This window comes from Bos mutus, chromosome 6 (genome assembly GCF_027580195.1).
Source record: "Bos mutus isolate GX-2022 chromosome 6, NWIPB_WYAK_1.1, whole genome shotgun sequence".
In the NCBI taxonomy this organism is placed as follows: Eukaryota; Metazoa; Chordata; class Mammalia; order Artiodactyla; family Bovidae; genus Bos; species Bos mutus.
This window is the reverse complement of record NC_091622.1, coordinates 66016795-66033647: the sequence shown is the minus strand read 5'-3', so window position 1 is coordinate 66033647 and position 16853 is coordinate 66016795. Positions and strand designations below refer to the sequence as shown.

At 38.8% G+C, this 16853-nt stretch overlaps 1 protein-coding gene across 1 annotated transcript in view; it reads right to left on the bottom strand.

Annotated features, from left to right (window-relative positions):
• Positions 1 to 942: 942 nt before the first annotated feature.
• The window catches only part of GABRB1 (gamma-aminobutyric acid type A receptor subunit beta1), a 469841-nt gene continuing 453930 nt past the window's right edge, over positions 943 to 16853 (bottom strand). The window contains exon 9 of the mRNA XM_070372349.1: positions 943 to 14726. Coding sequence (XP_070228450.1) covers positions 14382 to 14726 — 345 coding nt within the window. The 3' untranslated portion in view covers positions 943 to 14381. The remainder of the gene's footprint in view (positions 14727 to 16853) is intronic.

The window sequence follows — 16853 nt, the reverse complement described above, 5'->3', positions numbered from 1 at the left end:
TCACTTTTTCACAGTATTGTTAACTCTACATGCATTGTTGCACAGCACTGAAACACTATCCCTGAACAGCAGCTCCCTGTTTCCCCCTCCTCCAGTCTTTAACAATCCCCATTCTGCTTTCTGGTTCAAGAATTGGACTACTTTTGATATTTCATATAAGTGGGATCATGCAGCCTTTGTCCTATAACTAGCATATTTCATATGTTTACTATAATGTCCCCAGGATTTCCTTCTTTTATGAAATGCTGAATAATATCCTATTATATGTATATACCACAAAAAAATCCATTTGTCTATCAATGGACAATTAAATGGGTTTTCACCTCTTGGCTATTGTGACAAATGCTGCAGTTAGCATAGGAGTACAGATATCTTTTCGAGAGCCTGTTTCCAATTATTCTGGATAAGTAACCTTGACATGGGATTGTTGAATGACATGGTAGGTCTGTTTTTAAGAAATCTCCATACTGTTTTCCATAACCATGACATAATTTTACATTGCCATCAACAATACACAAGGGTTCCAATTTCTCCATATCCTTGGCTGGTACTAGTGACAACACACACACACACACACACACACACAAATACCTATCTTTCACTAGCTTCTTATATCTATAATCCTTATAGTAACTCCTAAACATGTTACATATATGCTTGTTATTTTCTAGTTTAAAACTGGATGGCCATTTATTTCTCCCGTTGTATTACATCATCTTCGGGAAATAGTAGCGAAGTGTTGAATGTCCAAACCCTGTTACTCTGCAGGTCAAATCTCTGATGATACAAGTGCAGATGTTCAGTTTTTGCTGGATGGAAGTTAAAGCCATCTATCTCTAGGCTGGAATTTAGACTCTTACTGAAAAGCTATTCTACTAATCACCAATTAATAGATAAATGAGCTTCACACCTTTTGTCAGTTCATTATTTTATTGTCAACATATTATTATTTGTGAAGGGAGAGAATGAGTTCAGAGGTTGGAAGTCTTCAAATTAGGAAAGACTGACAAATAGGCCGACTCTACTATTCTTATTTACAGTGGAGATTTTTAAAAGAAAAATGACATAATGCACCTCACAAATGGATGCTATTAAAATTCATTTTAGGCATCATTTTTTAAATACAAGGAAACTTCATTTCTTCTTTTTAGTTCCCTAATATATAAACACTTCATATGTTCAAATGTTTGTAAGGCATGTTATCTTAAAGAATATTAAAAAAAAAATCAAAGTGGTATAGAAATAAACTCCTGGAAAAGTGCTGGTATTTTTTCCCCAATTGTTGGATAATACTGCAAATAATTTCTTCCAAATAAAGGGATTTTGTTTTGTATTAAATTTTATAATAAAAGCTCCTAAACAATAGATTCAGAATTCAAAACATTTTTAAGGATTATAAAAAGATATGCCTGAAATCTTGCATGTTTTTAAACAGTACAAAGTAAACTTTTTATATGTAGGCATTTTTAATAAAAAAAGTTTTATTTGTGTTTTAGGAATTAACAGGCTAACATAAATTGTACATATTTACAGCAGTAAACTACATTTCAGAAGCTGCACGACGGCTTTTGTTAAGTATAGCTGATGGTTTTTGACACCAGCCTTCAAACATGGTTTCTTCCTTTCATTTGCTGCAACATTGAAAACCTTGTAGTACCAAAGCAAAGCAAACAGCAACTTATTTTATAGCAAAGCCACATTATTAACAAAATATTGAGTAAACTACAGTCCCGTGGCAGCTAGGGTATGAGACTGTTAGTCCTGAAATCGAGAGCACAAGCATTTCTTGTGTCCATACCTGATTGCATGAAGTTGAGTTTGCATTTTAGAAGAATACACGATTACTCAATGAGTGATGAATAGAAAAAAGGCCATGAAGGGTAGAAGGGTCAGGAATCAGAAGACACTGAACCGCTTCTTAGTCACTGATTCACTGCTAAGAGGAAAACCTATTTCTTCCATGTGTATAAATCACAGTCTACAGGCTTCATGGATTTTGTCCAGAGATCATTTTTGAGACAGCCTAACGTCAAATACTTTAAGCATGTAAAAAGGAATTAAGGAAATGGTTACGATATTTAATCAAATCCCTAACAGAAAGGGTATACAATCAAGCACACTGTATGAAAGTTTGGTTTCAAATGTATAAAGCAAACTACAGAAAATCACAAGTTTCATTAGAACAGCAGTTTCAGTCAGAAAATACAGCATATACTGATACAAAATAGAAAGTTGAATTATAAAAGTAAGGAGTCTACCTTTTCTTTCTTGGCATTGGTTAAACCTGTCTCATTGCATTAAAATTTTTATAAGTTTCCAGAAATACTCATTCTTGCCATTTAGCTTTTTAGTGGTCTGGTAGGTATACAAAATATCTGCTTATGTATGAAAGCAAATGCTTATGTCGAAAGACCAAAAGAACATTAAAATAGTATAATTTATATACCTTTGTAATTAAAGTTCTGCCAGCTGAAAAATAGAGATGGACAAAGAGGTTATTTACAAGAACTGTAATGCCATTCAAGAAATGAATTAGCTAATTCCTGTTCAATAGGAGGGTAGTAGACAATTCAGCAAAATGATTAGTGGAGACTGAAAAAACACAAGGATCAAAACATTTAACATATTCTAACATATTTGGTGAGTTTAGCATAATGGATTTTGAGAGGCAACAGAAGGTATGCATTTCTTTCTGTATACATGTAGCACCTGCTTTTGAAAGATCCAGTTATGTAGTACAGTGTGCTGTGAATTAAAATAGCAGGAAAGTTCAGCTCATGTTTGGATTCAATCAAGTTTTAGGTAGGGTGGTAGCCAAAGAGGTGTTCCATTGCTGGCAAGATAGTAATTTTCACAGTCTTTACCCTAGTGAGTCCTGCTTTCCTAAACCTCTTGAATCATCATATAAAGACCTTTGCCTCAAGTTGAGTTTCCTTGGTTAAAATCAGAGGAGTGAAATAATTATTCAGAGATGACCGACAGCCAGGAGAATTTTCAAGCAAGCCACCCTAACCCAGATGAGTTTCTCTCAAAAACAGTTTTATTTGTATTGAGACAGTATTAAAGCTTCCACTTTACATTTTCATTAACCTTTTAAATGACATGACACATTATTTCACATTAGTTAATAGGATTCCATCACAATGGCACAAAATGCTGTCTGGTGGTCAAAAACAAAAAGCTTACTTAAAGATATATAAAAAAAAAGTCCCTGTAAACATTAATATCATTTGGGATTTCCAAAACCCTCATGCAATCTTGACTTTGTAAGAATGCCACTTTATTTTTATCAAGGGAGTTATTGATCCTCTCTAAAATAATGAGTTGAGCAACATAGTCAATGAATATATTCATCATCAAGGGACTTAACCCTAAGTGTCTCGGGGACATTGTTGCAAAATACAAAATAGTTCAAGCTTTATCCAGTGAGTATTTCAAAAATGTAGGAAACATATTAACATGAAATTGATTAGCTTAAAAAAAAAGCGGATATGCTGCAATTCAATGTAATTGGGGAAATATCAAGTGAAAAAATACATTATCTTGTAAAACTGGGATGGCTGGTTGCCACTCTGAGGTAAGGCTTGAAGATGTATTTTTATGCAAATAAGTAAATACTATATGTAACAGGAGACCAGGGAAGTTAACAGTTGAGAGGGGCAGAAAAGGTATTTCTCTGCATATCTATTTTATGCAGTCTTGAGGGACAGTGGTGCATGTCAAGAACTGTCCATCCCCCTTAGACAGTTTTAAACCTTCTATTTATTTCTTGGAATTTGGTATGCCATACTCTGGGAGGATTCTCTAGAATTCACATCGGAATGTTCTGGTTATGCAGTATAGTCCCAGCTTCAAGAGTAAACACCTCATAGAATCTAAATTCAAAGATTTTAATAAGCCAGCCTTGGGTAAATTAGGGGAAAATGAAACTCTGAATAAAAATTCTTTTTCCATAAAGGAAAAGCAGCAGTAATTAGCCTAGGAAGTCAAGATCTGCTAGGCTGGCAGGATCGAGAATGGTGGTGTTAGGATGTGTATAGTCATAAGCAATGAAAAAAATCTCAATGACAACTTGGCACAGACCCTAACATGGATTCAATTGCAATTTTGACTGCATTAAAAAAAATCCATTTAGAGGTTGTAGACATAGGCTCTATGGGACTAAAAATAACTTGGGGGAGGGTGTAGGTGACACGTGTCTCACAGGTATTGTATATAATCCTGAAGTAACATCCATTATGGAAATGTGCTTCTCTATGGCTGCATTTAGCAACATAAGTTATTAAATAAGTAGGTACAGACTCTACCATGGACAGGCGGTAGGACAGATGGTAGGATGATGTTGGCCCGATTCATACTCCAACATAAGGGAGGAGCCGGGAGGAGGCAAATCTGGGCATTGAAGGCAAAATGTAAAAATTCAAGCACAGCAATGAGAACATTTTGGGATGATAGGTGACTGTTGCTTTGGAAAGGAAGGGAAAGCCTGAGGATTAGCTTGCTTGAAGCTGAGGAAGGGGAATGGTGAGAAAAGAAATGAGCATGAGTGATGAAGAAGACTGAGGCCAATCATGAATGAAGGATTCATAGGGAGCCAGGACATTTTCTCCAAGGTGTTAGTGTTAACATTAATGTTTCCCATATCCTCCAGATGTGGGAATTATGAGACCTCATAATTAGCATGACTATATAGCTCATCTAAATGGACAGTTTTGAGAGTGAAATGATCTATTAATAATTATATGCTGGCACTATCTCAAGCAAATGGGCACACTTCAGGCTACTTAGTTGTGGCACAAACTAGTCCTGCATGTTCCCTCAAGAGAATAATGAAAGGCTTTAGTGTGAGGGATGGAGGGAGGATGGAGGAGAAGGATTAAAAAAAGAGCAAGAATGTTTACTGGGCATAGTATAGAGCTGTTGAGAGGGGAAATTACTCTTTTCCCCTATTCTCCACTATCTTTGGACTGCCCACAAACTGCATTATCATGGTAAAAAGATTAATTCCAGACAGTGTAGTGAGTGGAAAAATCTTTGCCTTTGGAGCCAAGAAAAACAGGTTGAATACTAATTCCATCAGTAACTAGTTATCAGATCTTGGGTTAATCACTTAGCTTATTTGAGCTTCTATTTCCAGATCCTGGTATTGTCATCATATTCACAACATTGTAGTGAAGGTCATATTAGGAGATTGTGGGTGGGAAAGTATTTTCTGATGCCTTAGACCAATGTGTAACAGTCATTAGGTATCTAGCCAAAAGCCATTCTTCCATCTTTTTGTTAAATATTTTCCATCCCACCCCTTTGCCCCAAGCACCAGACGGGGGTGTGGTGAGGGGGTGGGAGTAGGGTAGGGGGTGGGAGCAGGGGTGGTTAATGTTGTAAACCAGTCGTGATAAACCCATTCCTTTTACCAGAGACTGGTCCAGGAATAAGCGTGTACTCTAACCCTGGCCAATGGGACAAAAGAGAAAACTGTTGGGGGAGTGTTTTGGGAAAGATGGCCTTGCTCTTAAAAAGAAACCCAAAGCAGAGCTTTCCTATTTTCTTCCACTTGAGATGAGTGCATGAGTGTAGCTACTTTGCAACCATAATGGGTGCTGATAACATACAGGGTTAAGAAGAACTGGTTAGGGAAGAGACTTGGGTCCTAAATGACACCATTGGGCTATTGAAACAATGAATCCAGTAACTACCCTACTTCTAACTTACTGTTATATGAGATAACATTTTGATTGCTAAAGTTACTTTTAGTATCTTTTGTTAACTTGCTTCTGAATGAATTCTAATTGATATATATGTTAATAAGTACTACTCTCAACTGGGTGAAAATGTGAAGATTTAGGACTGCTTCTCTGTTTTGAAAAAGATAAAATTAAATATGAAACCATCTCTAGGTAAAAAGTAGGGAAACCAGAAAAAGTAGTATTTGCCCACTTCTTTAAGAGAAGTAATGAGTTGTTGTAGTTATTTAGTCCCTAAGTCATGTTTGATTCTTTTGCAACCCCCATAGACTGTAGCCTGCCAGGCTCCTGTCCATGGGATTGTTCAGGCATGAATACTGGAGTGGGTTGCCATTTCCGTCTCCAGGGGATCTTCCCAACCCAAGGATAGAACCCACAATTCCTGCTTGGCAGGTAGATTCTTTACCACTGAGCCACCTGGGAAGCCCCAGTGACGAGTACACCTGCACATAGGAAATTTTTATAGGGTATATGAGGTTGAGGGGCAGAATATTAAGTTAACTTTACAAAAAAGAGACTGTCTCCTTCATAGACTGGCCTATGATGGAAGGGAAGAATTTCTAGGCAGTCTTAACAGTTTTGAATGGCCAGGGGCTCTCAGGAGAATCAGGGAAGTTGAGAGGTGGAAAGTTATCTTATAAAATAGGGGGAAAAACTTAAGAACATCCCGGTGCAGAAAGCTCAATGAGGATCTTGTTTAGAGATTGGAATGGGGACGATGCATGCTCTAAAAAATATGAATAGCTAAAATGCTGATTGCAATTCAGTAAGTAAACTTTCAGTTTTTGCCATGGCTGTGCCTAAAACATTTGGCAGATTTAATTGTTTAAGTGGGGGATGAGAAGAGGTGGGAGAAGTGGGGCAAAGAGAGTGGATAACAGACCTGAAATCTTTTCCAACAGATGAGCAGCTGTTTCTCACCTGAGAATTCAGCCCTATCTTCTTATTCCCCTTACATGACAGCGATGGTGTCTAGGAGGGGAAGGGACACTGATGGGCGCTGTAACAGTATTTCTGCTCAGATGCTGCTTAGAAGTTGGCTTTTCCACTCAGGAGGGGCATTTCATGACCACTTCCTGACTGAATTAGAAAGAATGGTCTAAGGAGTCAACATCTTCCAGATATCTGAAAATAGAGACCATGGTGATTTATGTTATCTGAGACTCTCCAGTGCTATGATAGGGCAATATTGTAGTGGAGAACACTACTAAAATCATAAAATATTTTTTTGCCACTTGCCTGAAAATTTAACTGTATATTCTCTCTATATATATATTTAGAGGAATATAAACAAGTTTTGAATTCAGTTCACTTTACACCAGATGGCTTACTCCCAAAGACATGAGACAAGAAATATTACTGAGTTTGTGGGGCTGTGTTAGCAGGGGCCATGGGACTCCTATAACTTTCTGGTAACCTCTTGTACAAATGCACCTCCCTAAAATTCCCTTTGAAATTTAGTTCTGGAAGGGGAATTGGAGGTCATCTGGTGATATGTCCAAAGTTACACAACTGGGCTGTAATAGTGACAGCATAAAGTCAAGGTCACAAAATCCTAATTCCAAGGTATTTTCTGTTCATTATAATTTCCTTCTCCCCAGCATGCAGCTCATTTGTGCTTAACTTTTTAATGTCAGGCTACACATCACTTGGTATGTGTTTTGGAGAACTTTCTGTTCTCAAAATGTAGAAATGTTGTCTGGAGGAAAAAGATGTTCTACATATTTTATCAGGCCGCTTTAGACGGTTTGCATATGACCTGTCCAATTACTAACTATATTTAATATCTGTTAGGAGGCTGAAGGTAGGATAATACATAGAAGTGGAAATCTGTAACGGGAATCAGATACAGAAGGGAGGAAGTAGGTCAAGTTCCTAGAGAATAGCCTGTAACTGGTGGTATGCTATGTAAATGTTTAGACATTCTGGGAGGAATAATAATAGATTTTTAAATGGTGTACAATTAAGACTGAAGAAGTACATGGATAAACAAGTTTGGTGTAAAAGAATTGATACAGGGACTTCCCTGGCAGTCTAGTGGTTAAGAAGCCACCTTGCAATGCAGAGGACATGGGTTCAATCCCTGCCCCAGGAACTAAGATCCCACATGCCTGTGGGCAACTAAGCCATCATGCCGCAACTACTGAGTCCATGTGCCACAGCCAGCGAGTCCCTGTACCACAGTGAAGATCGCGTGATCCCGAGTGCTGCCCACTAAGACCTAATGCAGCCAAATAAATAAATACTAAAAAAATTGATATAGTGTGAATTCACCACATTACAACTGTAAGGAGATGGTCTTATCATCAAACTTTGGTGTAGATAATTTTTCTAGGTTTGAGCTAATGATTTTTATTTACAGTTTATTTTAAACTGTAAGAGAGAAGGTTTAGGTTAATATGTGTACTCTTCATATAAGAGGCTGCTGCTGTTGCTAAGTCACGTCAGTTGTGTCCAACTCTGTGCGACCCCATAGACGGCAGCCTACCAGGCTCCCCTGTCCCTGGGATTCTCCGGGCAAGAACACTGGAGTGGGTTGCCATTTCCTTCTCCAATGCAGGAAAGTGAAAAGTGAAAGTGAAGTCGCTCAGTCGTGTCCGACTTTTAGCGACCCCATGGACTGCAGCCTACGAGGCTCCTCCATCCATGGGACTTTCCAGGCAAGAGTACTGGAGTGGGGTGCCATTGCCTTCTCCGCATATAAGGGGCAGGAAAGCAGAAAAGAGAAATGATCCAAGGCATTTCAGGAGAGGCTGCTGTGATTATGTAGCCTACCTCTACAGCCCTGTCAAAGGCAATAAGAGTCAGAATTTGGGGAAATTATTAACATTCATTGTTTCTGTAGATTTCATTGAAGATCTGCAGTGTAAGTCCAAAGAAGCTTAAGCTTTCTGCTATTTACTGACAAGACAGCTTATGAGGATTTGGAAATGAAAAAAGAAAAATAAATGAACTGATTTCATTGGGTTAAGGCATGCAGCATGATGGCAATGGCACCAGGAAGGAATGGACACAAAAGAGGTAATCTGCTTTTCATTGCCAGACTTCCAAAATGCATAAACATATTATATTTGAATAAATTTCACCTCTAAAAAATTATAGTAGAAAATGTTCCCCCTTCCCTGCTTTTCTTCAAAAGGAAACCCAGGGAGAAGTAGGAGTCAGACTACAATACTGGTTGCTCTTATTTATCCTTTGGCTTCTAATCCAACTGATTCAGAAACGTACTTCCTTTTTCCCCACACTTAATTCCTATTGAAGCCTTGGTGATGAGTGCTAATTGCTCTAGGGTGTGCAAAGTACAGAGGCCAACTAGGAATGGTTGCCAGTCCCTTGATGTACCAAGAACTTTTGAAGTAGGAAAAATGAAACAAAACAAAGAACTGTTAGACTTCTTCAGTTTGAATAAGGGAATTCTTGCTTTGGAAGAATAAAAACAAACACAAAATGATGCTTATCCTTACAGGCACTTAGTATTTTCTAGTTTGCAATTTGTCTATGGAAAAGGATTTCCTTTTCAAATGTTTGTGAAATTGCAGCCTCTAATAATGCAGTTTTCTGACAGTTCAGTTGATTTCAGTTATTTGGAAAAAGCAGGATTTAGGCAAAATCATAATGTGTTCTGGACCTAGAAATGGACTTGATTAGTTTCAATAGGGCATTTTTCTTACTCCATTGATGGTGGATCCTAGGTGGCACATTTTGGAGCCAAAATGTCTCACAATAGCTCCTTGCACTCAAAATGCTGGCAATAAAAGCCATGCCTTGCTAAATTCCTACCTGGAAGAAAAACCTTGTTTGCCCTCAAATATTGCCAAGAAACCAAGCTATGCCCCTCCTTGCTCGGAATTTCTGAAGACACCATCACCCTTTATGGGACTGCCAGTTTGCATGGAAACACATCTTATGGCATAATATCCCACCATTCTGAAGGCTTTTTCAAGAATACCAGGACTTGGGAGAAATATATCTGAGAACATTTAATTACCAGATTCTCTCTTAAATTTGACTAGCACATACCAAACATAACTTTGACACAACAGCTGAAAAAGACTTGTCTTAATACCCAGTCCATTTATACCAGTATTCCTTTTTACCTTTCAAAAACAGGGATGTGGTTACCTCTGGATCTTTCAGGCTTGAGTCAGCCAGTTGGTGTTATCAATGTTGTTGGCTATCTCTTCCTTTTCTCCTTCCCATCATTTGTACATTTCACTGTTTACCCTGATCAACCATCCGTCCATTTATATTCTTGTTAAAAGTTCTGGGAAGGAAAGAAGGTAGAAGCTAAAGCTATTGGTGCAAATGAAGCTTTGGATTCCCTGCGGATTTTGAGCACATCTTCCATTCCTGACTCCCTCAAGAGCTTGGGTAATTCGGCATCTGAATATATGAGTAGCCATGGATGATAAACACACGTCTACTTTTCATGGCATAGTTCCAGGAGTGGCTCACTAAGGTTCTGCTGGTGTGCTATTCCCAAGGCCCATAGGGGTGCAGCCTTCTTGGCAGCTCCAATCCCTTTCAGTGGGGTTGGAGCATGAGGCAGTGATCAGAGACACCAGGCAGAATTATACAACTGCATACACACAATGGCAGAGAAAGAGCAAGAGCTAAAAGGATTCTGGTTTGGGCCCAAATCACTAGTCATTTCACTTCATGAAAAAAAAAGCAAGTGCCTTTTAAGCTGACATTATTTACAATGCTCAGAGTTTTCAGACATCCACCCAGAAGCAGAGGACCACCACACCACAAGGAACAGTTCAATGAACTATGTACAGAATTTACAAGGAAGTTTACATAATATTCTACATTCCATTAACAACTTCACCTCAGTGTTGACTGTTTGCTTTCAAGCATCTGATCTTGTTTGTTTTTCTGTCCTCCTCATCCCAGTAACTGCTGATTGAACCAACATGAACAAATGCTTGCCCATTTCTTTACCCTAGCTCCTGGGATAAATATTTGATTACATTTTGTTCAGAAAAGGAAAAAAAAAAACAACCTGTGGCACATCACCCTTTGTAAAATACTATTCAAAATGGTCCATATAAGAAATCTTGGAGATCTTTTTTTTTAGTTTGTTTGTTTGTTTCACTTGGCAAATTTTGATTGAGCTCTTTCTGAAATGAATATTTATAAAGTAGTCATTGATTTTAGAAAGATGGAATTTAGTCAACATTTCTGTGTATTGTACATAGTGCTTTTTAAGGAAAGCCTATCCTTGGATCCATAAACCAAACTTTATTCTCTGCACCACATTTTCTCTTTGCGTTTTCAAGATCCTTCATTGATTGTAATGCACAATAAACATGGCATATATGAAAACACATATCATTTCGTCAACAGAATTACCAACCAGTCTGCTGTTTCTATTTGGCAATGGAGAGGATGGAGGCAACAATCCTGGATAATTCAAGCCCAAAATACGTCTTTACCTGGGTCTTTGCCTCGCAAAGCTGGTGAGTGTAACGCAGGTGTCACCCCTGGTATTTTAAGTCAAGAAACTTGACTGGTAGAAATGAGTGTGTAGTCATCATTGTCAAATGAATGATGAGATCTCTGCTGGGTCCACACAGCTTGAGTCTATGACAGTTTATATCACAGTTTGTGAACATGGGGTCCCCTGGACATGACTGTGGCATGAGAGAGTGAGTTCATGCAATATTTAGCCTCTACTGCCACTTGGATAACTTAGGAGATTATGGCTATTTTCATGGCTAAAAGAAAACAAACTTTAAACAGTAACACAGCTAAAAGGTAATGATCTGAATCTCTCAGGAATGGGGGCCAGTTTGAGGGTACTTAAGAAAGTCTAGCAAGTTTTATGTTTTATGTCCATCAGTTTGGGTGAGACAAGGCAGACAGGCAGAGAAGAATATTTTTCTGTGTACTGTTCAGCCTGGAAAGAGAGAGGGTGAGGGCCAAGGAGGAGAGGATTTGGTTAGGAAGTATCCAGATGAAGGAAGTGGGGACAGAGTTTATTAATTAGCAATAGGGCAGCTTTTCAATTTTTCTGGCTGTCATCTCCTCTAAAATCAGAGATATTTAACAGGATTTGTATCTTACTTGTGTGCCTGTCTATATCCAGAGGGGCATACTGTGACACCGTTTTGTGCCTGATAATGAATTCAGGCTTACTAGTTTTACATTTTACAAAGGATAAGAGATAAGAATTCAAAATGTTCTTTTTCTCTCCGAGATGCTTTACATCTAAAACTACAAGCATCAAATTCTTCAGACTTTTAAGGCAAGATCATAATAATAAAATTATAAATTACTCAATCTTTTCCAAGAAGAGTGAGCCACACAAGTAAATACAGAGAAATTGTTCTGCTATGGAACATGGATCAACAGATACTTCATTTCTGAATTAGCATTTCATCCTTAAACACTTTTTAAAAGAGTTTTTACATCAAAATGATTCATTTCTGTTAGGTATCAGCCAAAAGTCTTCCTTCCTGTGTTTTAAATAAATGACTACATGGTGGTTCCTGGGTGGTCATTGGGAATATTAACCTTACAATCACTGGTATGGCTACATCCTACTCTGGGCATTGCATTATGGAAAAACATCACCCTGTCAAGGAACTAACTACTCAGAGTTCTGAAATGGATCGCTTCATCCCTAGAGGATGGAGATTTCCTAGACCAGGGAACTATGATTGTACAACTGAAAACAAACGAAATTTGGTCCCCATGCCTGATTCATTTCTCATGAAACCACTGAAATTATTTGTCCAATTAAAGCAGTGTTTTTATTTTCTTACTAACATATATTATCTATAGCATAACCGTTTTTTTATTTGAGGGTTCTCTTTTCCTCTTGCTTTCTAAAAGAACACTTTATAACTCTCTCTCCTTGGATTTATCAGTGCAAATTCAGCCTCCTCTTTTCAATTAAGATTATAATCTCTAGCAGCTGATGCTATTGTAAACAGGGGCCCTCATCAGCTTTAGGAAGAAAGCCAGGTCATCAAATGAGGCAAACCTCCCTATTATTACCTCAACTCGTACCACATCCGTAGATCAGGTCCCAAATTGCCTTCATGACTAGTCTGTCAACTTTAGGTTTCATTCAATCTTGGAAATGAATATATAGAATTCTTATATACATACTCAGGCTGAACACACACTGCAAAAAAATAATGAGGCTTTATTGACATAAATGAGATGAATCTCAACTGTAGTTGGTTGGATTTGATTAGAATTGTGTGTTGAGCTCTTGAGGGAATACTCCTTCTATGATGAGCAAAGTAACCCATGAGCAGAGATAAGGCAGAAGCAGTAATGATGGTAGAGAAGGGCTGTCATTTGGGGGCTGTTGTAAATGTCTGAAGGCTCAGTGATATTGTTATCTGTGGTTTTGCTGTTTTGAAGGTTTTCTTTAAAACAGAAATCTGGCCTTGAAGGGAAATGATACTAAAGTGGGTATATGTGCATTTCCTGACGCATTCATTTCATGTGTTGGAATGCAGAGCTCAGAGAGCAGAGGCATACTGTGCTAGCTGAGAAACTAGCGCTGTGCAACTAGCTTGTCACCATTAGATACTGCTCTCTGGAAGGCTAAGAAATAAATATATACTATTTGATTAAAGATTTGGCAGTTCAGGTAACTGCCCAGGCACCCTTTTCACAGCATGTAAGTCTTGCCTTCCTCATGGAAAGGGCAATATTTTTCTCAAGCAAAAATTCTTACCATTCCCTTCTTCAAAGCCCACCTGCCCCAGCCCCCTTTCTCTTAATCTCTGAAGGAGGAACTAGGACAGTGTGACGCCATAGCTTCATGGCATGAGGTCAAGTGATTCCAGGCTAAGGAAGTAAGTTCAGGGCTGCTCATTTGAAATAGTTTACAAAATTAGTCACTGCCCCCCAAACTCATTCTTAACAAGAGAAGAAAAATGTTCCCAATGGCTACCATGTTGGATTCTCATGTTAATTTTTAAAATCTCCCTGGAAGTCTGAGAAAGAAGCATTTTTCAGAATATCCGGCTTAAAGGTGGGGTGAAGATGGCAGGCTGAGTTTGTATAACCTGGGTTCCAGCTTGCCTATCTCTCCCTCTTTCTCTGTGGAGCAGGGACTCCTACAATGGACCTGGGGAAGATGGAGAGTGGAAAGGAATCTTCCTTCTTCTTCTGGGCTCCTTTTTGTTTTCCCTTCTTCCTGGAAATCTGTAACTTATCAATGGCTTTGTTTTTTTTTCTTCTGAGATCCTGGAAATTGTATTGTTTTTTGGCAGCATGAGATTGTTACAGTTTACCAGGAGGCCATGCACACCGAGAGCTAAGCCCTCTTTTCACTTGCATTTAAAAAATAATAAAATCCAGGGCGACTAGAACTGCTAAAGATCTACCTATCTGATTTCTCTCTTTGTGTGTGTGTGTTTGTAAACATGGCAATTAACAAAGCTCTGAAAGAGCCAATAACCTGGACCACAGTAGACTGGGAAAAAATAGTTTTCGTTTCTTTTTGAAGTAAACATGGTGCAGTAATAAAATTGATATGCAAGACCGAAAACCAATTGGATGGCTGAATCTCTTACCTCAAAAAGCACAGCAGTATCGCTGCTAGGGACCTGTGGGGTTAAAAACCAAAAGAAGAGGAAAGAAGTCGTTTAGGAACCATTGGGACAGACCTTAGTGTACATAGTAAAGCCAATAAACGACGTTAAAAAGAGAAAAGGTGATGGGGAAGAACATTCGGGACCACTTGTCTATGGAATTCACGTCAGTCAAGTCGGGGATTTTGACTTTGAGCTGCGAGGCGCGTCTGCGGATGCGCCCCTTGCTGTGCGCGCCGTGCCGGTCCAGCGCGCGCCCGTACCCCTCACGGCTGCTCATTGGCTTGCGGTACTGGATGCTGGCGCTGTCGTAGGAGTACATGGTGGTCTTGGGGTCTCCCACGCCCGTGAGCACTTCAGAGCCGCTCGTCTCGTTCCTGATCTCCAGGGTACTGAGGAGAATGTTGCCGTGGGCGTCGACCTGACCGAGAAAAAAAGCCTCAGGCACAGCTGCCACGACATTCGCTTGTTTTAGTTAACCTGTAACTGATGATACTGCGTCGGGCTCATTACACTGTCTTGCTAGACATCTGGTTCTGCATGTCCCCTGGGTATCTATCTATCTATCTATCTAAGCTTCCCAGGTGGCGCTGCTGCTGCTGCTGCTGCTAAGTCGCTTCAGTCGCGTCCGACTCTGTGCGACCCCAGAGAAGGCAGCCCAGCAGGCTCCGCCGTCCCTGGGATTCTCCAGGCAAGAACACTGGAGTGGGTTACCATTTCCTTCTCCAATGCACGAAAGTGAAAAGTAAAAGTGAAGTCGCTCAGTCACGTCTGACTGGCGCTAGTAGTATCTATTTATCTATCTATCTAATCTTCCCAGGTGGCACGAGTGGTAACGAACCCGCCTGCTAATGCAAGAGCCTTAAGAGAGACGAGTTTGATCACTGGGTCAGGAAGATCTCCTGGAGGAGGGCATGGCAACCCATTCCAGTATTCTTCCTGGAAAATCCCATGTACAGAGGAGCCTGGTGGGCTATAGTCTAAGGGGTCCTAAAGAGTCAGACACAGCTGAAGCTATTTATCGAATCCATCATCTGTCAATCAATATAATCTACAGTTTGTCTATGATCCATCATGCCTCTATGATTAATCTAATCCATCCATCCATCCATCCATCTTTTATCTGGACTCACAAAACAGTATGTGTGTATAGAATATATATTATATATACACTATATATAAATTATGTAATTTTTGTTTTTCAAAACTACCATTCATTGAATCCATAGAAATACACTACATATAAAACAAAAAATGCCATATGTATGTGAAAAAATACCATATATGTGTATATATACATGGCATTTTTCCTTGTTACAAAAGTGATACATGGAAACATTCAAAACTAGAAAGCAATCAAGAAATAAATTAAAAGCTAAAAATTCATAATTTCACCTTCAGTGTCCATTATTTTTAATATCTTGCTAAACCTTTAGTCTTTTTTTTTTTTTAATTCATTTATGCTTACAGACACAAGCTCAGCCAGTATATTTTGTTTTGTAATCTACTTTTGTCAGTTAATAGTATAACCTGGTCATCTTTTCATGTTAATAAATATCCCTCTGTGACATAATGTATTCATAGCCTATATGGATAAACCATAACTGAATCAGTCTATTTTTAGATGTTAAGGCTTGCTTTGCTTTCATACTATTAAATAAACAAACCTGAATAGATAGCTAGCGGGAATCTGCTGTATAGCACAGGGAACTCAACTCGGTGCTCTGTGATGACCTAAGGGTTGGGATAGTTGGGGGTTGGGAGAGAGATTCAGGAGCCAGGGTATATATGTATACATTTAACTGATTCACAGGGTTGTGCAGCAGAAACCAATACAACACTGTAAAGCAGTTATATGCCAATAAAACATGAATAAATAAAAGTAAGCCTGCAAAGAACACCTTTTAGCTAAATCTTTGTTCATACCCATTGTTATTTCCTCAGACTAAATTGCCAGAAGTAGAATGAATTCACTGGTCAAAAGGACATGCCTGGCTATACTTTACTTTTATCTTTCCACTGTTGTTCATTGTTGCTTCCTAGCATTCCACTGATACCTCATCCAGGTTTCCTGGTTTTTCTCTATGCTATGCCCAGACACACACTTTTGAAACTACAAGAATTGTGAGTACCTTTGGCCTAACATGTTGTGGCTTTAACTTTAAGCTGATGTACTTGAAAACTAACTTACCTGAAGGGGACATGGCTCATTCATGCAGATGAGTCTAAAGTACCTCCAAGGACAATATAGCAGGTAAATAAATTAAATAAGTAAATAAATAAAAACTCTAAATTTAGAGTTATTAGCACAGTGCCTGACTTACAATCAGTGCTCTATAAATGCTCTATCAATGACATTGATCTCAGTAAACACTGTTGAAAGGTTTTAGTAGGCAAGCAGCGAACCTGGTGATGAAGAAAGAGATAGAGAAAACCTTGGGAAGAGGCAGAGACAAACAGGAGAAAGAAAAGTACAGAAGGTGAGATGTGATCGTGGTTTATCACAGACAAGATAACTAAGATTTATTGTGTCCACCATGTGCCGGGA